The 22337-nt window shown below is 42.0% G+C and overlaps 2 protein-coding genes across 5 annotated transcripts; both read right to left on the bottom strand.

Moving 5' to 3' along the window:
* Positions 1 to 172: 172 nt before the first annotated feature.
* On the bottom strand, positions 173 to 8472 carry LOC115555600 (C-factor). 4 transcript variants are annotated; one of them, XR_003978889.1, is made up of 10 exons: positions 7942 to 8472; positions 6882 to 6936; positions 6536 to 6774; positions 6249 to 6410; positions 6022 to 6132; positions 1982 to 2042; positions 1830 to 1882; positions 1702 to 1746; positions 1033 to 1138; positions 173 to 542 (listed from the first exon to the last, which is right to left on the bottom strand). XR_003978889.1 is itself a non-coding variant. In XM_030372557.1 (6 exons), the coding sequence occupies exons 1-6, from the start codon at positions 8086 to 8088 to the stop codon at positions 5679 to 5681; spliced, it is 828 nt and encodes a 275-aa protein (XP_030228417.1). In that variant the 5' UTR covers positions 8089 to 8470; the 3' UTR covers positions 5394 to 5678. The 4 variants fall into 4 exon arrangements, 2 of the variants coding, with proteins under 2 accessions (XP_030228417.1, XP_030228418.1); XR_003978888.1 differs by lacking the exon at positions 173 to 542 and having other exon boundaries at positions 709 to 1138; XM_030372557.1 differs by lacking the exons at positions 173 to 542; positions 1033 to 1138; positions 1702 to 1746; positions 1830 to 1882; positions 1982 to 2042 and adding an exon at positions 5394 to 5792 and having other exon boundaries at positions 7942 to 8470.
* Positions 8473 to 10119: 1647 nt separating this feature from the next.
* On the bottom strand, positions 10120 to 21011 carry mylk4b (myosin light chain kinase family, member 4b). Its single transcript, XM_030372857.1, is given in 15 exon segments — positions 10120 to 11486; positions 11960 to 12009; positions 13525 to 13756; positions 14190 to 14318; positions 14413 to 14483; positions 15037 to 15178; positions 15437 to 15546; positions 16501 to 16594; positions 17117 to 17177; positions 17180 to 17402; positions 17602 to 17621; positions 17698 to 18017; positions 18514 to 18778; positions 19208 to 19295; positions 20114 to 21011. Coding segments are annotated over 14 exon segments (2364 nt in total). The 5' UTR covers positions 20678 to 21011; the 3' UTR covers positions 10120 to 11486; positions 11960 to 11964.
* Positions 21012 to 22337: the final 1326 nt, after the last annotated feature.

Genomic DNA, 22337 nt, shown 5'->3' with positions numbered 1-22337 from the left:
ATAACAATGATTCATTACATAAGATTGAACAGAAACTACGGCCAGTCCGCCCCGGACTGTGACCCTGATGTATGACCTTAGCAGTTGTAATGTGAGGAAAAACGAAGTGACAACATCTAAGGGAAAAAAAATCCTCAATAGACATAATGAAAAGCTACATTTGAGACGCACATTAAGTTACACCAATCTCAGGAGTCTTTTTATTCAACAGAATAATTTAAAAATAACAAAAAAAAATTAAAACAATAGGTCAAATGTCGCTACTCCCAAGAAGCAAACACTTTCAGCTTTCTCCGGTCAAACATCTCCACACAGAACATTTCGTAGTCCTTCTTTGAATTGAAGACGAACTGGAACGGTTCAATCCTGTTTGGGCTTTCTTCCGGGCAACTGCGGTCAACGGATTTCAGCTCTGCTAATGCTGCCTGCTGCTCTGCACCTTCCATCCCAATGACCATCGGGAGAGAAACGTGGTCGGTGAAGGACTGCAACTGGCACCATGCTGCTGCCTCAATTGTGTCCTTCAGGAAAACATCATCCGCCTTGAAGAAAGAAAAATTATTTGTGTCCGTACTTGGCAAAAAAAACAATAGTTGACATCCTACTCTCGCAAAACTACACAATGGTATGCTAACGAAGGCTACTACTGATGAGTTTTCAGTGATGAACAAAACTATTCAACTATAGTCATCTGACCTATTGTATCTGTTAATGGGGTGTGGTGTAAGTCAGTAATATGTAATGTAACCACAAGTGTGGTGTGAGATCAGTCATGGGAACAACAAAACAAAAGCCTAAAGCCAGCGGAGGAGAGGAGAGAGCCCCGGATGTTGGCACGGCAGGTCTTTTCTACACTCCCCAATCAGCAGGGTCATTGCACACACCTGAGACCTGCACACAAGGGGAGGTGACAGAACAGGCAACCAGCGCAAATGGGCGGAGTCTTGAGAGACCCACCTTGGTCGTTACAATGAGTCTATAACAAAAAGGAGCATGACACTGGGTGTCCTCTGCCACCAACATCATGCTCACCTCATGATTCCTTTTACTGCTCTTTGGGATCCTGTAGATCGGCTGCAATGATCCTTGGAGCAATGCTGTGGCCTCATTTGTCCAGTATCCAAACCTCTGTCCTTGGCTTTCGAGTGACAGTGACAGAAAAAAAAGGTTAACTAATGTATAACTAATGTTGTGTAGGAAGTTACATTTAAAGTTGTCCATCAATCTGGAACCGTTCCATCAAATTAATGCACCACCATTTACTGATGTGTGCCATGTCTCTCTAAAATAAATGATAGAATATTGAAGTTGAGGAACAATTTTCAGTTAGAAATCAGTACTTCACAATTTGTCTATGTTGACATAAGTATGTATGATTGACTGATGTATTCTGTACTGTATATCTGTTCCACACCACAAGGGGGCGTTATCAGTTTGATAACGGATGTGATATGATTGGTGACGTCATGCCCCCTATTAATATGAATGTTCCGGACTTGATCATTCTCTTAGCCCGCTCCCAACATGAAGGCTGGAAGAGCAGTTTAGTTATTTACTATAAAATAAATATGCCTTGAGGCTGAAGACTAAAACTCGTCTCGTCTACTTTTCTGTTGTTGCACTGTTGGACTCCTACTGTGTTTAGTAGTGCTCCTGCTAACAGTCTATTTGTTCATGTATTTGTCTCTACATAATACTGACCTCAGTACACCAAAATGGAGCATCTGTGCTCAGGCTGAGTGCATTCTGTGAAAGGCAAAGTTCTGTTAATTTGATAGTTTCAAATAATACAAAAACACTTAGATACTAGATAATATAAAGCAATTTACCATAAGTATGTGTAGATACCACAATTATTTCCAGTGGTTTGGTGATGAAAACCCTGTAAGAATGGCCAAGGTGTTAGATAGGCAATATAACAGTGTTATGGTAAAAAATAACACATGTGCATGCAAGTGCATGAGATGCAGGAGAAATGTACCTTGATGTCTCTACCAAACTTGACTGTCCACTGGCCTGGAGCAATGCGATGAGCTATGTCACTGTTAAAATAAATCATAAGCAATACAAATTACCCACCTCGTATTTGTATTTGTGTCAGAAAAACTGACCGCTATGAAAAGTTATAAGAAAACCCAATGATATCACCCAAAAAATGTGAATCCCCCCACCCCCCCCTAAAATATTGAGGATATTGAATTAGAACATCAGAATTCATATTATTGGGTTCCCTTACATTACTACATACATTAAATACACAATAAAAGAGTAAAGTTACAATAGCCACATGAAATTGTTACTGAAACAGTTACTATAAGTAAAACATAAAAAAATAAAAACAAAGCTGAATAAAATGCGCCAATTTATTGAAAACTGACATCACCCAACTTTATCCTTTCTTACTGAAAACCTTTTATAAGTTCACCATGAGATATTGTATATGCTACACGTGAACCTCCTAAGAGTGCGCAATTTGATTGGTTCACTATCTTGGGATATTGGGCAAAATCCCATGATTGAGATCTCAAACTCGGGATATTGCTACGGTCGTCTCGTCACGCTAATAAAAACAAATAAATCCCGGCAAAAAGGGATATCTTGTTTATTTTTGGAGTGATCACGTGTAGTATAGGTATACTAAAACAATTATTCAACTCGGACTCCGTGAATAGTGAAGAATAGCTCCCTCGACCTTCGTTCTCTTCGAATAATTGTTAACTAGAAAATGCATGTGCAGTGCTGTAAAAATATTTTTTAATAGACACATAGATCAGGACATAAAGAAACGTAAGAAAAAAACAGAAATGTAAAAGGTAAACTGTATTGCACTGCTGGTGTGTGTGTGTGTGTGGTGTGTGTGTGTGTGTGTGTGTGTGTGTGTGTGTGTGTGTGTGTGTGGTGTGTGTGTGTGTGTGTGTGTGTGTGTGTGTGTGTGTGAGAGAGTCTTTAAGAGAATAGCGAGCCGATGTGTGTTTGAAAATGGCAAAATGTATGCTAGAATACATATTGCATGGATATTTCAGATGTGATTGGTGCAAACGTTTCACAAGGATGGGAATATGTCCGGCTCCCTTCCTTATTACTGTGTCATACATGCACAAACTGATTTGAGTCCTCCCTGGATTATGTGTCCGCCAACAACAAAAGTTACTTAGGATACCTATGCAACTTTTTGTCTCACGTTTTAAAGTAATGCTGTCTATCCAGTGCATCGTCATTCCTAAATTAGGAATGACGATGCACTGGATAGACAGCATTGCTTTAAAACTTGATAAGGCTGCTCTTGCCTGCAAGAGGTTGAGAGGAAGACAATAAACACTAAGGGCCCTATCTTGAATCCGGCGCAATTGACTTAATCACTGGCGCATGTGTCGTTGCTAGTTTGCAACTGGCGCAGAGCGTTCTTCTCCCTCCACCGCCACGCGTCGGTAAATTAGGGACCAGTTGTGGGGAGGGCTGCTGTCCAGAGCTGGACATTGGGCTGTTTGGCCACAAAAAGACTCATCCTTCTAAATTGGAAGGAGCGCAAAACGGATTGCTTTAGTAAGGAAACATGGCTTAGGGGATATAAGGACTTGATGTGCATGGAGCGCGCAGCTTCTATGCTGGAGAATTAATAGTCACTATCATATTTCTGTTCAAAGTAATGTCTATGTATCTTAAGGTGTCATCCTTGCACCCTTCCCTTGTTGTGTTCTGTCAAATGTCTGTTGTTATTGTTCTCGTACATGTCTGTAGATATTTGTGTCATTGTGTTATTATGTTTAAAAAAAAAAATTAAAAAAAAAAAAATAATAAAAAAAGAGCATGCATAATGTTGCTTGTGCACCTCGCGTATACACTTTGCTTCTCTCATCTACCTAGCCAGACATTCTTGGTAAATTATTTGGGAAAGAACAGCTGATATAGTGGTAATAAGTTGTACTTTTAAATCAATTCATCTGCAAACACCGTACAGCAAACACATATTTTCTTGACAGACATTGTGTAGGCCTACATGCCCATAACTTTTAGGATTGATGAGTATTTGATTGTGAGAAAACTTTGTTTTACCGCGAGTGAGTGTTAAAAAGAATGAATGAATGCGGGCACGCGTGGGTGTAGGCCTATGTGTAAAATAATTAATGAATGTGTGTGTCCATCTGTTTAAACACACGCAAACTAAACACGTAACGCATAATACAGTCCATGGCAATGTATATTAACGGGGGGATGCATGCATATTAGGAACACAAGTGGATAACGATAATGCATACAATACTGATAAGAAAAAATGTTTATAATGTATTGCGTGTATCATTAAATAGAACCACAGTTACCGCATATCATCTGTTATATCATATAAGTTTGCTTTGCCAAAATTTATTTGAGGACTCAGTATTTCTGAAGTTGTGGAAGAAAACCTTATTCCATGTGTGAATTAGGCCATATTATTTGGCCATAAACTGAGCCATTTGAAGTTTGAAATTCATGTGCATCCGTCTCATCTGAGACTGCAGACGCGCTGTCATAATATCAACTCGTCAGATTAAAATGCACTCATGGCTCTTAAAGGGGATGGGAGCTGGCACTCAGGCCTAAAAAAAAAAAAAGTTTGGTTCCTGTTGGTTGTCGGTTGAGGTCATGGGTAGGTAGGGAATTTATTTTATTTTTTTATTTTATTTTTTCCAGTGGCAGCGAATGATAGGTAGGTTTTTTTCATTTAAAAACGAGAAAATTCGCTCATCCTTGTACAGAATGAAGAGGTGCTGTACCAAAACGTAATTATAGAGGTGCTGTACCAAAACGTAATTACATTAAAATATATATATATTTTTTTTATAAAACTCATAAAATAATTTGGGTCGCACATAAATTGACAGGGTCGGTCGGAAACCGGAACCAAACAAAACATTTTTTTAGGCCTCATTGGTTTATTGCATGTTACGCCCAAACCACACCCACGGGTAATTAGGCTACTTCAGACCAACCCTTTTTAGATTTGTGCTGGACGCAAGAGTCATTTTTTGCGCCGGTAAACTAGCGACATCGCCATAGAACCGCCCACAAAGCTACTTGCGCTTGGCGCTTCTCACTTGCGTTTCAGACCGTTAAAAATAGGGCCCTAAGTGATGATAGGGCTATGATGTTTGTCCATGTATCGACAGTAAATTAAGAAACGGAAAAGTGAAGTAATAAGTAGTGAAGTTACTTTTCAAATGCAGTAACTAGTAAAGTAATCTCATTACAATTTACAGAAGTAACTAGTAATAAGTATCCAATTACTTTTTTTTGAGTAACTACCAACACTGGCAAAGAAGAATACGTTTAATTCTTCCTCAGAATCACATTAAGCATCTAGCGATATTAAGAAGCCAGGGGATGGAAGAAGCAATGAGAAATAATGAACAATATTCATGGAGACATGTTCACTTTTATGATATAGTCAAGTTAAACAGCACCACCTGCTGGTAAACATACACTTAAACTCTTAGGATTTTAAGTTTAAAAGTTTATTCAGATGTTATTATAAAACAATGCTTATAGCCAATAGCCAATGATGACATGAGCATTAGACTCATGTTATAGTTGTACAAATTGGTATTACACATGTCATTATAAAGTTTTAAGTATTGTAAAAGATAATAATAACATGAAATATACACTCAGCATCCAACAATGGAGCTATATATGTAGGACTACCATGGCAATGACACACCATTATAGTCCAGGATGGCTCCATTGTGCTTCTCTGTCAGGGAATCGATCACGCTTAGCAGGCCTCCTACACTTTCTAGCTTGTCAATGTCCGCCTAGTGGGTAATAGAATAATATAATTATCAATCATTTTCCCATAGATTGACCACTACTCTATGTCTATTCTGCAAAAAAAGAACATTGAGCAGTGGTGATCTCACTGACACTACAAATTAAAAGTTTTTGAAAAAACCTCTGATTGTTGATTAAAATATTTTGTAAAGCTTACTTATCTTAAAGTTAAATGGCAAATAAGTAAACAACAGTGGCCAGCAGCACCCTCACCTCTTTTCCGCCCATGTCGGTTCTCACCCAGCCAGGGTGCAGGAGAACAGACAAGATATTATCCTTCTGGAACTCTAAGGCAGAGCAGATGGTCAGCATGTTCAAAGCCGCCTTGAACGGGAAGGGAAAATAAATTTAAAAAAAAACACTTTCAATAGGAATGTTGTAGGACAGATTTAATCAAAGGGCTTGAGCTAGCTAGATACGAGTTGGTCGCTGGTCTTTGCCTTGCTGATGCGGTACGACATCACAGGGAACCTGCTGTAGCTTTCAGGAGTACCGGTCATGCTTCCAGCCATGCTAGAGAGGTTGACCACGACTGCTTTACTGCAAGACATCCCTGGTGTCCTGCTGGCCAAAGCTGCTGCTCGTAGGTGAGGGAGGAGCTCCTTCATAATGATGACAACCAGAGTGAGAGAAAAGGAGATGTTACACAGGGAGAAATAAGTTAATGATGCATTTACTAGAAAGAAAGGGCATGAAACTTGTACAAACAAGATGATGTTTTCAAAACCATCACTATGTAGAAATACAGCCGTAAGAACTTCCTCCCTCCTGCCCTCACTTTAGTGAGGCTCATTGGGCCAATGACGTTGGTGTTGAAGGTAGTTAGCATGTCCTCTGGACTGGTGCTCTGAAAAGTGCCATGGAAAAGAACCGCTGCATTGTTGATCAACAGGTTGAGGCCCCCTGGCCCCACCAGGGAGCCTACCCTCTCCGCACACTTTTTTATGCTGCAGAGGTCGGCGACATCTGAGAGCGAGATCAGAAAGGGTCAACATAAGAAACATCACAGTAGTGTTCTTGTGACATCGGGTTGAAACATCAAAAATGTTTATTTTTAAATGAAGAGTCATTACCTAGTTGAATGACGGTGATCGCATCAGGGTGGCTCTTGGCCAGTGCTTGCAATTCCTGTATAGCAGAATAAAATGTTCTGTGAGTTGCATGCAAACTTTATTCAGGACCCAATGAAATGAGAATTGTTTTTAGTGGTGGGGGTTGCATGGGAAGGTGAGCCGTTCATAGAGGCAGAGTGGTGCGGTACTGCAGGTGGTACAATAATTGAAAAAACATAGATAATTGAAAATATATATTGAATAAATATTTTATTAATTTTGTTCAGGCAATATATTTTTCAGGATTTCTATTTCAAAAATAGTGTCACTTTGTGTATTGCGTGTGTTTCTCATGTAATGTTTTTCATTGGCGTTTCGTGTTGATTTGTGTTTATAAAATGAAACTGCATAAGTTGCTGGCATTTTCTTTCCACCGTTTCCAACTTGCTATGGCCTTCTTGTAGTAATACTTGTTATGTATAAAGGGTGGTAGTCTTTCACCAGGCTCTGCATGTGTATTCTTCTATTTATATCGTTTGCGGAGATGTTACACGATAGTTCATGATGTGGTACGCCTCAAGTCAACGGAATTGCACCATTGGTTGAAAGCTTGCGGCAGGCGAATGCGTTTTTCGTAGGAGAAGTCTGGGATTCTCGCCTCTGATTGGTTAGAAGTGCTCTCCTCCGATTGGTCAGGGTTAAGAGTTATGCTGTGTTCCTAAATGCTCGGACGCCAGCCTTCCGAGTCGGAAGTCGGAAATACAATGTAAAGTTGTGTTTTTTGTTTTCGGGCTGGTTTGCTAAAGAGGCTAATGTAGCTAACAATAAATAACGACTAGCCAATTTCATGACACATTCGCACAAACGAACGGGAACGTCCCGAGACCGGAAATTGCAACTCGGAACGCTGGCGTCCGAGGATTCAGGAACACGCCATTGACCCTAAACTCCAGCTAGGACTAATCAAAACACGATCTAAAAGGAGAGCCCTTGTAACTAATCAGAGGCGAGATTCCCAGACTTCTCCTACGAAAAACACATTCGCTTACGGTTGTGTCATGTGAAAACATAATAACCCTACCTTTCCTCTGGGTCCATCCGGTTCTCTGCAACAGGCAAACAAATATGGCAAGGGCGAGGGACCTTCAACCATTTGTTTAACCATTTCCAAGCCCAGGCCTCTGTTAGCTCCCGTTATCAACACAGTGCGTGTTGTAACACTCGCCATGACTCAGCACTTGCCTCTAACTCAGCCTTTGTTGAAAACAGTGCCTTTATATTGGCTGCGCGTACCTTCTTGAATGCCAGATATTGCAGTTGGCCGAATGTTAATAGACAAATGGAGGGTGGTGTTTATCTTCTGGTAAAACAGACCCGTTCAAGGAGTGATCAACTGCGTTACCTCAAACCAAAACACTGTTTTTCTAAGATAGTGAACACACCTACAAGTGGTCTATACTTTTCTCACAGGAGGTAGTCTGCATGGTCTGGCAAGAGGAATAAATTGCAAACACGATATCGCGGTTGAGGAAGGTTATTGGCAACAACAGGTCGAACAGACACAGGCAGGCAGCCAGGCTGCCAACTGATTATTAAAGGGACTCGGGAGAGTCAAATATGCCCGAGCTATCAGCCACGCGGTAAAGGGGTGAAAGGGGATGGCGAAGCAGGGGTCCGTGAGAGGGTCTGGATTTAAATAATATCCGATTTATCTGTAGGTTAGGAAAAATGGCTATGTACCTTTTAATAAGAAAAGAAAATCCTAAAAATATTTGAACGACTGTGATGAAAAAAGAAAATGTTCTGCACTCCCCCCACCTCTCCCATAAATGGTTTAGTCCAAATAACGTGAAATGCAGATCGCTGACAGCCTGTTGACTGCCACTAGTTGCCGGATCCACTGGAGTGATTCGATTTTTGCAATTTGAAAAATTATATTTCTTTATAGGATATGGATATTTGCAACAGGCAAACAAACGAGGCAAGGGAGAGGGACCGTCTACCATTTGTTTAACCATCTCCAAGCCCAAGCCTCTGTTGGCTCCTGTTAACAGCACAGTCCGTGGAATGCTCCATGGTTCACTCAAAGCCTCTACCTCGATGTGGACACAGCCTTTGGTGAATCTGAAACAGTTTTGAAAGCTGTAGGCGTAGTTTGTAGTGGGCATAGAATGGAATACCTGTTTGACAACTGGAGTGTGAAGTGTATGATCAGGTAGCAGCCAAATCTATCCAATGAACCTGCAAAACAACCTTAGCCGAACTTGCCATTATGAGCCAGCCCCTAAAATTAGCTTACTTATGAGAATGCAACAGCAAGTCAGAGGCCCTTAATCCCTGTGGTTAGGCCTAACCAGTGGTCGAGTTGTAAAAGAACCATGGAAAAGATGAAAATATTTGAACGACTGTGATGAAAAAAGAAAATGTTCTGCACTCCCCTCACCTCTCCCATAGATGGTTTAGTCCAAATAACGTGAAATGCAGATCGCTGACAGCCTGTTGACTGCCAATAGTTGCCGGATCCACTGGAGTGATTCGATTTTTGCAATTTGAAAAATTATATTTCTTTATAGTATATGGATATTTGCAACAGGCAAACAAACGAGGCAAGGGAGAGGGACCGTCTACCATTTGTTTAACCATCTCCAAGCCCAAGCCTCTGTTGGCTCCTGTTAACAGCACAGTCCGTGGAATGCTCCATGGTTCACTCAAAGCCTCTACCTCGATGTGGACACAGCCTTTGGTGAATCTGAAACAGTTTTGAAAGCTGTAGGCGTAGTTTGTAGTGGGCATAGAATGGAATACCTGTTTGACAACTGGAGTGTGAAGTGTATGATCAGGTAACAGCCCAACCTATCCGATGAACCTGCAAAACAACCTTAGCCGAACTTGCCATTATGAACCAGCCCCTAGCCGAACAAGCACATTTTTCAACAGACAGGTATAAGTTAACTCGAAGGCATTCTCGTAACCAAACCAATCATGCTATTCGAATACTGGCTTTCATGAGATCTGTGTTGAGGCTGAGGATGCAGTGACCCTAGAGATTGCGGGTTGTTGCCCAATCAAAGTTAATGCATGTATATAGTGATTTACATTAATTTTGTATTTTCGTATTTTTAGGTCTACAGAAACAAACACCAACTAATCTGTTTCTCACTATTTTCTAAGCAAAGCTTCTGAACAATTTGATGCAACACTGCCCTACGTTTTATTTTGTGTGTGACCCCAAGATCAAAGTCCCAAAATTCTTTGTCACTATTGTGTTGTATATATATTTATTTCACATTTAAAAACGCATGTTCTCTAATTGTGTTACACAAACAAACTTGAAAAAAAAGATAAAAATCAAAATAATCAAGTATAGCAAAAATCCCAAGCTTATCCATTAGGTTCAAAAGGGTAAAAGGATACTCAACATATCGTAGGCCACATCAATGGCTAGGCACCTATTGATTTCAAACAATGTTGCACTTTTATGTTGAAAAATTTCCCTTCATGTCACTGTTTTCTCGCTGCACAACAGAACCATATGTGGTTTAAATAACTATGCAGATGAATTTGGAAATACTGAAAAAGTAAGCTCCCGTGAATAAAACAGCATCTTCAAGTTCAGTCCGGTATTGAACGGGTACACTATTCTATGCATACCATATATAATATGTATAATACATGGACATAAGATTATATATATATATATATATATATATATATATATATATATATAATAATATACTATACCTACCATATAAATCATATAAGAACCAACATTAGTTGTTTGTCATGCCTTCATGGAAGGTGAAAGTAGGACTCAAAATGGCCAAAGACACAGCAAGCTAGTGGCACATTAGAAAACACAGAAGGTAGCGTAGGCCAGGATAAAACTTCATCAAAGGCAAGCACCCCACCGGGCTGGGACAAAGGGAAGCATCCTGTTATTTGTGTGAAGCATGAGATGTCCTCTGTGGATTGAAGGCCAGAATGGGTTTTATCTCATGCATACCAGGAAAAGAAAATCTATTCATAAGACTTGCCAAGTAGATCTAATCTAATGTTCACAATTATTGATAATTTACATCAACAAAATTCCTTGTTCAAAGTAATTTGTTACATCTCAGAAAAATATAGCATAAAGTGCAAAGCATGCAACAGACAGATATGCTATGTAAAAGCAATAGTTGCTTTTATCAAAAAAAGGATTAGCAATTTACCCCAACCTACGTGACATTATATTTGTCCATTTTATCTGTGTCTCCTATCACAGTGATTTGCTTTGAAGAAGGACTTTTTAATTATACAAAATGATGACTAGTGCAGAGCACATTCTGCATTCTTTAAGGTGATAAGTGGGAACGGCATGAACCAAGAACCATCTACAAACACAGAAAAGTAGTCTTGGCGTAGTGAAATGGAGCTGGACCTAAGAGGTAGAGGTTGTCTCTCCAGTAGGACAGTGGTACACGTGACTTGAACAGCGTGGGATACATTCTGTTAGAAAGAACTACGAACTGTTTGGGGAAAATGGTTCCTGGGTGTGAAGCAGAGAGTAAAGTGGTGGTAGGAAACAGGTTCAGCAGCATTGGTCCAGTTTTGGGGCCCCGGAGCCTCGACCTATCATCAGATATCCTGAAATACAGAGTCGAATGAAAATTAAAAGCATGATCGTTTTTAAGACCTGCAATGGCACTTACTATATTGACAAAATTATAATCAGGAGGATTACAATTTTAGAGATCTATTATACTATATACCATGAATAATAGAGATTAAACCTATGATATTATATTATTTACAAGATTTTCTTGTAAATAAATCTCTTCATCTATTGCCAAATGAGGTTACACAATGGTGATTAGGGCTATGGCCCACTGATGAAAGCCCTTGCATTTGCAGCATTATGAATGTTATGAAATGGTTGGCGAGACTGTTGGTAAAAGTTCTGCATACTCAAAAAGTCGCAGAAAATAACAAAACGTAAATCTTCGGGATCGCCATTTTAATATGGACATATACATTGAAAAGGCAAAACCTTTCAGTACTTAATGTTACCTACCAGTTTCTCACAAGCAATTAAAATGTAAAGTCAAAGCAGAACTCACATCTCCTAGCTCTCCGGAGGGGGGGCGGTTGTAGAATCACACTTGAGTTTCTGCAAAGACAGTGATGGCATTATAAGCATGTTGCCTTATGGTATGGGTTGCCTTAAGGTATAGGTTGCTTCTCTCATGAGAAGCAACCTATATATTTTTATTATTTAACCTCTCTTCTATCAGGAAGTCTAATAATGATTTAATTATTTTTTGCAAGAGAGCCCTGAAACAATTATCAAGTATCACAAAAAATATCAATATCATCATCGAAACATTCACACATTTTGACAGTTTAAGAGCACGTAGTATTTTAGGGTCCGTCAAAGGAATGAGTAATGGGAGTATAGATTCAGATTTAGCTGTAGCTTGTTCCAGAGATTAGGTGCATAATACCAGCCTTCCCGTCTTTGTATGAGAACCGTTTAGAGCCATCCAGTCTAGTGATCTAATGTGTATTTGAGTTTAACTGGGAGAATGCTAATAATTCTACAGTGTGGTAGATATATTAATGTGAAACTAGGTGCATTTCCATCCTCAATGCATGGGCATGTTCAATTTGGACAAAGAAACCTGAGTGAACACACAGAAATAATCGCGAACGTGAGCTGGGTTCAGACCATTGTGAGACAGGTAAATTAAAAGTGTTTTATGCGTGAGGGTGGGGGAAAGGTTAGGCTATGGCTAACCTGTTTCCATTGCACTTTATCCCGTTAAATGGTTAACGGGATAAAGTGCAGAAACCATGTGACATGTCACTCAAGCTTCTGCTTGCTTGCAAACAGGGCTGTTACCAGAACTCTTCCAAGAGCACGTAGCTCTCATATTAAGTTTTAAAAAACTCTCATTAAGCTTTAGTTTTCCTTAGTTTGAGGTTTGACATGGCACTCTTTCACCTCGAGAGTTAGTGCCACTGTCATGCCAAATTTGTACCGGCTGCCAAATTTGTCCCGGGCGCGTCATCCATACGTAATCCATTCCAAACCTGCCTGGCAACAGATGATCGCGTCGTCCGTTGCCTGGCAACGGACGATCGCGTCGAATGACGTGAAAGGTTCACGAACATTCGCAAACCTTCAAGCTCGTTCATTCGCACTTGTCCGTTATCTGTATTGTGCTATTTCGTCCTTGACCTGCTTTAAACACTCAGTTTACTTGCTAAATTTGATTAAACAATTAAATACAATAAAAATATAAAGTAGAAACAAGTGTTATCTAGTGATCCGTTTTCTGTATTATGTTTTGGCAACATGAGCGCGAATGTTTTTTGAAACCCGCTTTAAACACTCAGTTTACTAGCTAAATTTGATTAAACAATTAAATACAACACAAATATAAAGTAAAAACAAGTGTTATCTAGCGATCCGTTATCTGTATTATGTTATTTCGTCTTTGGCAACATGAGCGCGAATGTTTTTTGAAACCTGCCCGGCAACGGACAACCCTTACGTAATCAGTTGTCCGTTGCCTGGCAACGGACAACTGTTGACGTGCCCGGTACAAATTTGGCAGCCGGTACAAATTTGGCATGACACCACCTCATGCTTATCTCCAGGAAACGTCTCCTCGGACCCTACCTTCTGCTGGAGCCGATAGTGCAGGCCGGGGTCACACAGCCAGGGGTGCTTGAGAGACGCGGTGGCGCTCATCCTCCAGCTCTTACTCTTCACCAGCAGCCGGGTGATGAAGTCCTTGGCTTCCTCGGACACATCCAGGAACTCCTCCTCCTCAAAGTTCCACTGGCACGCCAGGATGTTGTTCAGGGTTTCGTTGTCATCGTCTCCCAGGAACGGAGAGAGGCCGCTCAGCCTGAGGGAGGAGCAAGGGAGGTACAGCGGCGGCAATGGGTCAGCTTCGCTCTGCAACATTGGTGTCTTTGCTTGCGTGTCTGTCTGTCTGTCTGTCTGTCTGTCTGTCTGTCTGTCTGTCTGTCTGTCTGTCTGTCTGTCTGTCTGTCTGTCTGTCTGTCTGTCTGTCTGTCTGTCTGTCTGTCTGTCTGTCTGTCTGTCTGTCTGTCTGTCTGTCTGTCTGTCTGTCTGTCCGTCCGTCTGTCTGTCTGTGTCTGTGCTTCTGCCTCCGTCTTTACTGTTTGATTCAGTCTGTCTGTTTCATTTACAAATGTGTGGTTGATACCATATTTTGTTAATGTGCTAATCTGTCTACAGTGGATGTTACGTGAATGAGCGTGTGTGTGGGCATAAGTGCGTGTATGCATTTGTGTGTGCGTGCATGGGAGACTTACAGCATGTAAGTTATAACCCCCAGACTCCACAGATCCGTGGGGAATGAAACAAATTCATAGTTGATGACCTCAGGGGCCAGAAATTCAGGGGTACCAAAATTCACCCTCAGCTTCTCCCTTGGTTTGTACCTGGGGCAGATGATCACAATGGTTGCATGAAGGAGCCACCAGGAACACATCTTATGGTGCGGGAAACCAAATGCGTGCTGCATTTAAATCTTACCTCCTGGCAAGACCGAAGTCAATGATTTTAATCTTATTTGTTACTCTGCTGACACACAGAATGTTCTCTGGCTGGAAATAAAGAGGGAACATTGAAGCAAAACCACAAAAATAATACAATGAATGTCAACTGAAATAGAATGGATTATGAAGGGGAACACCACCACCTGCGCTAGTCCGTTACACAGCGGAGAGACAGTAGAGAGTCCAGACACGATATATATAAAGTGCAATTTGTGTGTGTGTGTGTGTGTGTGTGTTGTGTGTGTGTGTGTGTGTGTGTGTGTGTGTGTGTGTGTGTGTAGGAATGTGTGTGTGTGTGTGTGTGTGCTTCATGGATTTCTGATGACACTTAGACTTACAATGATGTTTTTGGTTCATGTATCAAGTACTAATTTGCCGTTTCATTTTGGGATATATTCCTAGATTCTTAAAACCTTGAATAATGGATGACCATTTCTAAAGTTTTTTTAATAGGTGTCTTCTAAGTCCATTCAGGTTGAGCATCAGTTATGTGGTAATTTATGCATAATACATTTAGGACACACACACACACACACACACACACACACACACACACACACACACACACACACACACACACACACATACACACACAGCTGACCTTGAGGTCCAGGTGAAGGATATACATCTTGTGCATGTACTGCAGACCCTCACAAATCTGCCGTATGAACAGCACAGTGTCCAGCTCTGTTAGGTTGTAGTTCTCATCGATAATGCGATCAAAAAGCTCCCCACCATCCACACTAAACACGCAGAGAAGGAAGCACACATACATGACTAAATCTCTCAAAGTGTGTAATGTTGAGAGAATTTACATATTATCAGTCAACATGTCTTATAAAAGGTTATACACATCTATGTAATAATGATAATATAATAATAATATCCGTTTGGTATTTATAGCGCCTTTTATCAGGCCTCGAGGTGCTATTAAGATAAAATAAAACACATAAATAACAATTATTTGTATAATATGAATAGCCACATACACTCCGACTTACTATTCCATTACCAGAATGATGTCATGGCGTGACTCATATGCAGCGTGGAGCTGGATGAGATTGACGTGGTTCAGCTGATTCATCACTTGGATCTCATTCTTAACCACATCCTGGCGGAACACACGCAATTAAAAAGACATACGCACAGAAACACAGAAACACACATACAAGTCTGGCTTTACAGGTTTAATATTGGATAACCAGATCATTGTAAAAATAAGTTGAAAACAAGAGTAGCGACAAGCAGGCAACTGACAAGTGCCTTTTGGCGGTGATGTCACAACCTTTCGGACCAACCAGTGACGGCGATTCGATCTGTTGTCGAACTTGCATGGTTGGCTTTCGGTTGGCTATGCGCCTTTTGAATACCTGAGTGGATGGTATAGTGACCACAAAACCTTTCTAAGACAGCTTACCTTATCAGATCTCGCAGCTCTCTCGATAGCAATGTGGACAGGGAAACATGACGCGTGCTATTTGAGAAAGCCAATAGTTTATAGGCTAATCCCAGCTCCAGCCATTCTACAATGCTAAAGATGAACCACTAGGTGTAGGGACCACAGAGGGACCACAGAGCTTGGGACGGAAACCAAGAACAGAGAGGGGCGAAGTTACGCCTTTTTTTTTCTGTTTGTTAAAGCGATATTCTACTGAAGACAGAGAAACTTATTCAACAAGTGGATGAAGCTTTCAGAAGGGGATTTTAATACGTGTATTTCTGAAATACATGTATAAAAATCCCCTTCTGAAAGCATTTTCTGCAGTGGCCTACAAAGTGTTCATTTGAAACATTTATAGAGTTTATCTAAGAACGTTGATCTCCGGAGATGTTTTCAAGGCCAGAACAACAGTGATTAAACGTTTTTTTCCAATGCCGTCTTATACCCGCCAAGAAAGTCGGATCCTTGACAAAGGCGGATAATACCCCCTTGGGTTTACACAGGCAAGACAGTGAAATTTCAGGGTGTGCCAAGCAGCGACCGTACCAGCTTAGCAGTGTAAAAATGCCTATTGACAAAGTGAACTTGGAAGAAGCAAAACACTTAAACATTAAGCACATTTACCTTCTCTTTCTGGCTCCTGGCTTTAATGATCTTAGCCGCCAATGTGAGACCAGAGGAATTCTCCATACATTTGTGGACTTGTCCGAATCTTCCCCTTATTTTCGAAATGAAAGAATGAATGAACAAGTGAAATATGTAGAAATACTTGCTCTTCATAAATTTGGGGGATGTACCCAGATCCAGGATGAGATAATATTAGGATGTATGAATAACTGACTGCCTACACAGAAAAACAAGTAATACGGAAGGGTTAGGAATGTACTGGGCAATATTTCATATTTTCAAAAAAAATTGTGTGTGGAAGGAGTAATCTTTGGTATTGGAAAGACATGATTGAAGTAGCCGCTCCTTCACATCGGCCATCCAAAATATGTCCTCAGAATACCTGTCAGGAACATGGCTGGAACACCACTGCTCTGACCTGGATCCTCCTGTGAGTCCATTAGTGGACACAGAACCCAGATACTGAGGTCTCACTCTTGTGTGTGTGTTTTTTGTTTTATGTTTTTGTGCATGTATGTATGTGTGTGTGTGTGTGTGTGTGTGTGTGTGTGTGTGTGTGTGTGTGTGTGTGTGTGTGTGTGTGTGTGTGTGTCTCTCTCTCTCTGCCACACACCCTCCCAGGACTTCCTCTCTGTTGATGGTGTAGAACGTGGAGATCTGTTGGGGTTTGGGGTCACAATGCGGTGGTCGAAGGGGCCGATGGTGGGGGCTGGAGTCTGTGAGGATGAAAATAACAATGATAATGAAGAGAGGGCAATGTGGAGAAAGTCCCCCTTTTGTTCAAAACAATATGTACATTTTTTACTTCCTTGGCAAATTGTGTGGGAGAGAGTAAATGCATGTGCGCAAGCGAGAGAGAATGTGCACGAGAGAGAAGAGAGAGAGGGAGAGTAAGAGAATTTGAGAGAGAGAGAGAGAGAGAGAGAGAGAAGAGAGAGAGAGAGAGAGGAGAGAGAGAGAGAGAGAGAGAGAGAGAGAGGTGTTTCTCCAGTAACAGAATGGATGGAAATAGCAGCATGCCACTGTCTCATTATCAGCTCTGCCAGCTGCGCAGGCTGACATATGAGTGACGCCGGAGCACGCATGGTGTTATGTAACCCGATCTGCAGTATGTGTCTCTGGAACAAAAAGTCAAATGTCACCGACTTAGAACCAGAGTCATTTCTACAAAGAAAGCCGCCGGACTGTATCAACTTATGTAAACGTACAAGTCGCCATGCATGTTGCATTGATTCCAAAGCAGCAGTTCGGTAAGCATCAATGTCCTACCAATCGTGTATTCTGACACGGTGGCCTCTGACCCTTCTGCCCCATCGTCTTCCACGTCTGCCTTCCCCTCGTCCGGCCCAGACGCAGCAGACAGCGGGCCGACCCGGTCCTCGTCCCCGTCTCCCTCGGTGGATCCTTCCTCCTCCCTCTGGTCCACGCGGCTTTTCTTCAGGTCCTCCTTCAACACGTCTTCCTCGGTGACGCGGCGCTTGCTGCAGGCGGCCATCTCTCCTGGCTCCTCAGAGCTGCACCATACACAGTCAGAACATTACGTTTTCACTTGAAGGTTTCCATTCCATTCTTATGTTTTTTATAGCTGCCCGTATCAAATGCTTGATGATGAATGCCTTGCATACATGAAAGCCACACACACACACACAACACACACACACACACACACACACACACACACACACACACACACACACACACACGCACACACACAACGGGGGGGTCAATTACCTAGAATTTAACTGATAAGTGGATCGAACCACGGACCTTCCTAAATTCTTCCTAAAAACTTTGGAAACTTTATCAACAACCCGCAAGAACTCACAGCGATATATTTTATACACATTTAAATATTATATTGGGATTCAATTACCTTTCCAGAGGCGGGACGGCCGTCTCACTGGTTTGACTGGTAACCACTAGAAGGACACCGAGTACCTCTTGTGACTCTGAGGTTGCTTTATCTGGGTTTGTTCTCTTCTGCTCCAGTCCAATTGGCTCTTCCAATTTCACCTCCACCTCCGACTCCCTAGACACCTCCAACACATCCTCCTCTTCTTCCTCCACTGAGTTCTCTTTCTCTTCGTCCTCTGATTGGGCTTCAATGGTGTGTGGTCCGGACAGTGTAAATCCCACCGTCTGGCCTTCTCCTCCACCTCCTCCTCCTCCCCCTTGTTGGCCCTCGGCCCCCGCGTTGCAGTGGGTACGTTCAGCATTCTGTCGGTTGAGCCTGTCCACGTTTTCCTGGAGTTCAGAATGAATGAGGGGGGTGGGTCTGGGGAGAGAGAGGGAACATCACTCTTTTTGCTGACCTCTCCCTGAATATTTGAGTGGTTCCTCTGTATTCATGTCTGCTGCTGGGCAGGATAACCAGAGTGATTGTTTCAGGTTGGAAAGTTTGAACACTGGCATTTTTGATACTGTGTAAGAGGTATTGGGGGTATTTTAGTTCATTTCCTGGGCAATTGTTATCAAATGGTGGAAAATGTGGGATGACAGAACAATATTGAATGACTCCAATGTAAGATAAACTCTGGTCCCACTATTAAAAATAAAGATTAAAATACATAAGTTAACTCAATATTTTACGGGAGGCTTTTAAAAGCACCCGCCATCCCAAATTCAAATGCTATTACTATTGTTTCAGGGGCAAAATGGCCAAGCCCTGGTTCATTTGTGGCCCTGCCGTGACTGTGGGCATTACCTATGTGGCCTCTCTTCTTCAGAGCCTTCAAGGCGGTGGGGCTGAGCTTGGCTTTCTCCTTCTCATCCTTTGCCTTGTTGTCCTTAGCCTTTGGAAACAGGAGAACATGAACAGAGATGCTACAAGAGAACAGTATTTTTTTCTGACAAAAAAGCAGATTGCTGAAATAGCAGATTGTGGAGTGTAAAAATGTATCCACTAGTCTCAATACAATAAAAATACAGGAATTGTAGCCGATATTTTACAGGCTACAGATTTTGCACGACTGTCAAGAACTGTCAAGGGAAGTAGCGTCTTTTGTAGCATATGTTTTGGTCATTGGTAAGAACAGTGTTTTGTTGTAACTTTGGTTTCTGACATAATAAATTGTGCTGTGTGTAAATCACATGAGAGGTCATATTGCTCTCTTATCGTCTTCATTGCCAGACCAAAAAAATCATGAAACACCACTGTGTATAGACATAATTCTGAATATCTGAATATATATATGAAACCCATCACACAGCCTCAACGAAGATTATGTACTTTAATTTGTGTGTAAATGTAAATGTAGATGTTAGTGTAAATGTAAATGTAACAGATTTACATTTGACCATTTCGGACATGCAAAATGTCTGTCTATGTGTTGACATGAACACATAAAGACAGATGATTCGACCCATGTCTTCAACATATACAGCTGTAAACAAATACACACTAGCTTCAAATCGTCTTATTCACCAATATTAAAGGGTGAAAAGAATAACAAAGAGAGTTTCAACCCAAGACAGCAGAACAACAGATCTAGAGTAAGTACACCAAGACCACTGAAACATCTTCCCATAATTTTCTTTGGAAAAAACAGAGCAGACATGAATCCAATCACAAGCTCAACCTAAATCTAACCCTGACCAGAATCCAACTCACCTTCTTCCTGGCCCTCTTGCCAGACTGTTTAAACAGCACTTCCACAAGCCTAGATTTCTTCACCACCTCCCCAATGAAGCTGAGCACCTGCTGCATGCCCTCCACCAGCTTCTCCACCCCTTCCAGCTTAAGTGCCTGGCACTCCATCTGCCTGTTGGTCTCCTGCACCATCCCTCGCACGTCCAAACACACTTCCAGCACTTCTGAGTCCTGGGCCCCTTGCCCACGGCCCTCCGCCCCAGCCGCCCGCATCGAGGCAAGGTCTTGACCCATGTCCCCCAGGGTGTGGGACAGGCCGTCCAGCCGGGTCAGGACCGTGTGTTGCATGTGGAGCAGCTGCTCCATCTGAGAGTTGAGGGAGTCCATGCGACTCTCAGCACAGCGCATGGCCGGCCCGGGGGAGGAATAGGAAGCAGAAGAAGAAGAAGAGGAGGACGTGGGAGAGGCGGTACGGATCCGGTCCGATCCAGCTGTGGATAGCTTTCGTGCCAGCCCTAGTTTCTGACCGTGCAGCGGGTTGGGGTCGTAGACCTTTGCTAAGGAGTTGACCAAGCTGGAGCTCATGACTGCTTTGGGAGTCCCGGGGGGCAGAGATCGTTGGCTGATACCTGCTCAGCTGTCTGGACCCACCCTGCCCACAAACGGCTGCCAGGGTCGATCACCTCAGCACAGGAAGAAGATTCTCTGCGTCGATATTCAATTCCAGCCACAAACGAATAGACTTCTTCTCTCAAAGTCTTTGTCAAGTTCTAAACCGACCAAAGCGAAGCGACAACAGACACCATGTTACGAAACAAAGCTCCGGGCAGCAGACAGGGAGTCAAAAGGACGGGAGGAAAACAGCCCATCAGGCAGAGCTATAGGTCAACTGTGAGCCATTCAGAGGAGAGTTTCAAGAATAGCATGAGGGTGGAGGGGGGGTCCTCTAAATTAAAGCACAGCCCCCCACTGGACGTCACTGGATGGGTGGCCTGTGATAAGAGCTAATGGCTTGAGTGTGCAATCAGAGATTGAAAAGAGTTGGACACAGGGCTGGACTGGGACCAAAAAATGGCCCTGGCATTTTTGGCCATGCTAGCCCACTATGATTATTTATACGACATGCGGAGGCACACAACATACCAGAGGATATATCCACATATTGTGCTGTTTCAACAATTAAAATAAAGCCCAGTAGCCTACATGGAAGAGAGTATCCATGTTAAAAATTGATACGCTCTTTCACTATACTTTTGCAGCTAGGTCAAATCCCCTCGGAAATTACTAATGCTCATACTATGTACAGTTTGAACCGTCTCACAATCAGCAAAAAATGCAAGAACACAGAACAACAGAAAGAATACAAAATATATGCATTATTTTATTAAGGCCTACACTAACTAATAGTCAACAAATTACACACAGTAAGTCAAAGTGGCACCCTAAAGCAGTGGTTCCCAACCTTTTTCTTGAGGGACCCACATTTTTACTATTGTAAACTTTGGCGACCCCCCCCCCCCCCCCCCCCCAATTACAAAAAAACTAAAGGAACTTACAAAACACTAAGGGAATGCATCTTCTTTTTATTTCAATATATTCACTGCTAACATAAAAAAGAACATGGAACATGAAACATGGCGGCATGGAACAATGACGTAACCTGTGTAAAATTGCAATATTATATACTTAAGAACTTCAGAACTTGTTTTGATTTTGCACTATTTAAATAAACTTCAGAACTTACACTTTTAGGAACATATTTTTCTCTATTTTTGATCTCCTTTTAATTTCACTGTCATACACACACACACACACACACACACACCTTGAGAGTCCAGGCAGCCTGTCTTTTATTGAGAGCTCTGAGACTGCATTTCCTGAGCCAGTGATGGGATGTCTGGTGTGACTTTGGTAACAGGCTGTTACACTGTGTACATCAAGCCTGTTGCGTGCCTTTGTTTTGAGTGTGACCAGAGCGCTGAAAGCAGTCTGACAGGTATGTTTGTGGCAAATGGCAAGATGAATCTGGTGGTCGCGTGATGAGCAAGTCTCGGAGCGACTCCTGGTCCTTTCACAAGCCAAAACCGCTTGTATCCATGTTCAGCATAGAACCGCTTGCAGAGAGAATTGGACTTTATATCCATAAGCTCATCATCAGCCTGGAGATGCTCGACATCTTCTTCTTTTGCGAGAAATGGGTCCATCACCCATGCGTCTTTTGAGACATGTTCATTTACATCCGAGA

Source organism: Gadus morhua, chromosome 12, assembly GCF_902167405.1.
Source record: "Gadus morhua chromosome 12, gadMor3.0, whole genome shotgun sequence".
NCBI lineage: Eukaryota > Metazoa > Chordata > Actinopteri > Gadiformes > Gadidae > Gadus > Gadus morhua.
This window is presented reverse-complemented; position numbering and strand designations above follow the sequence as displayed.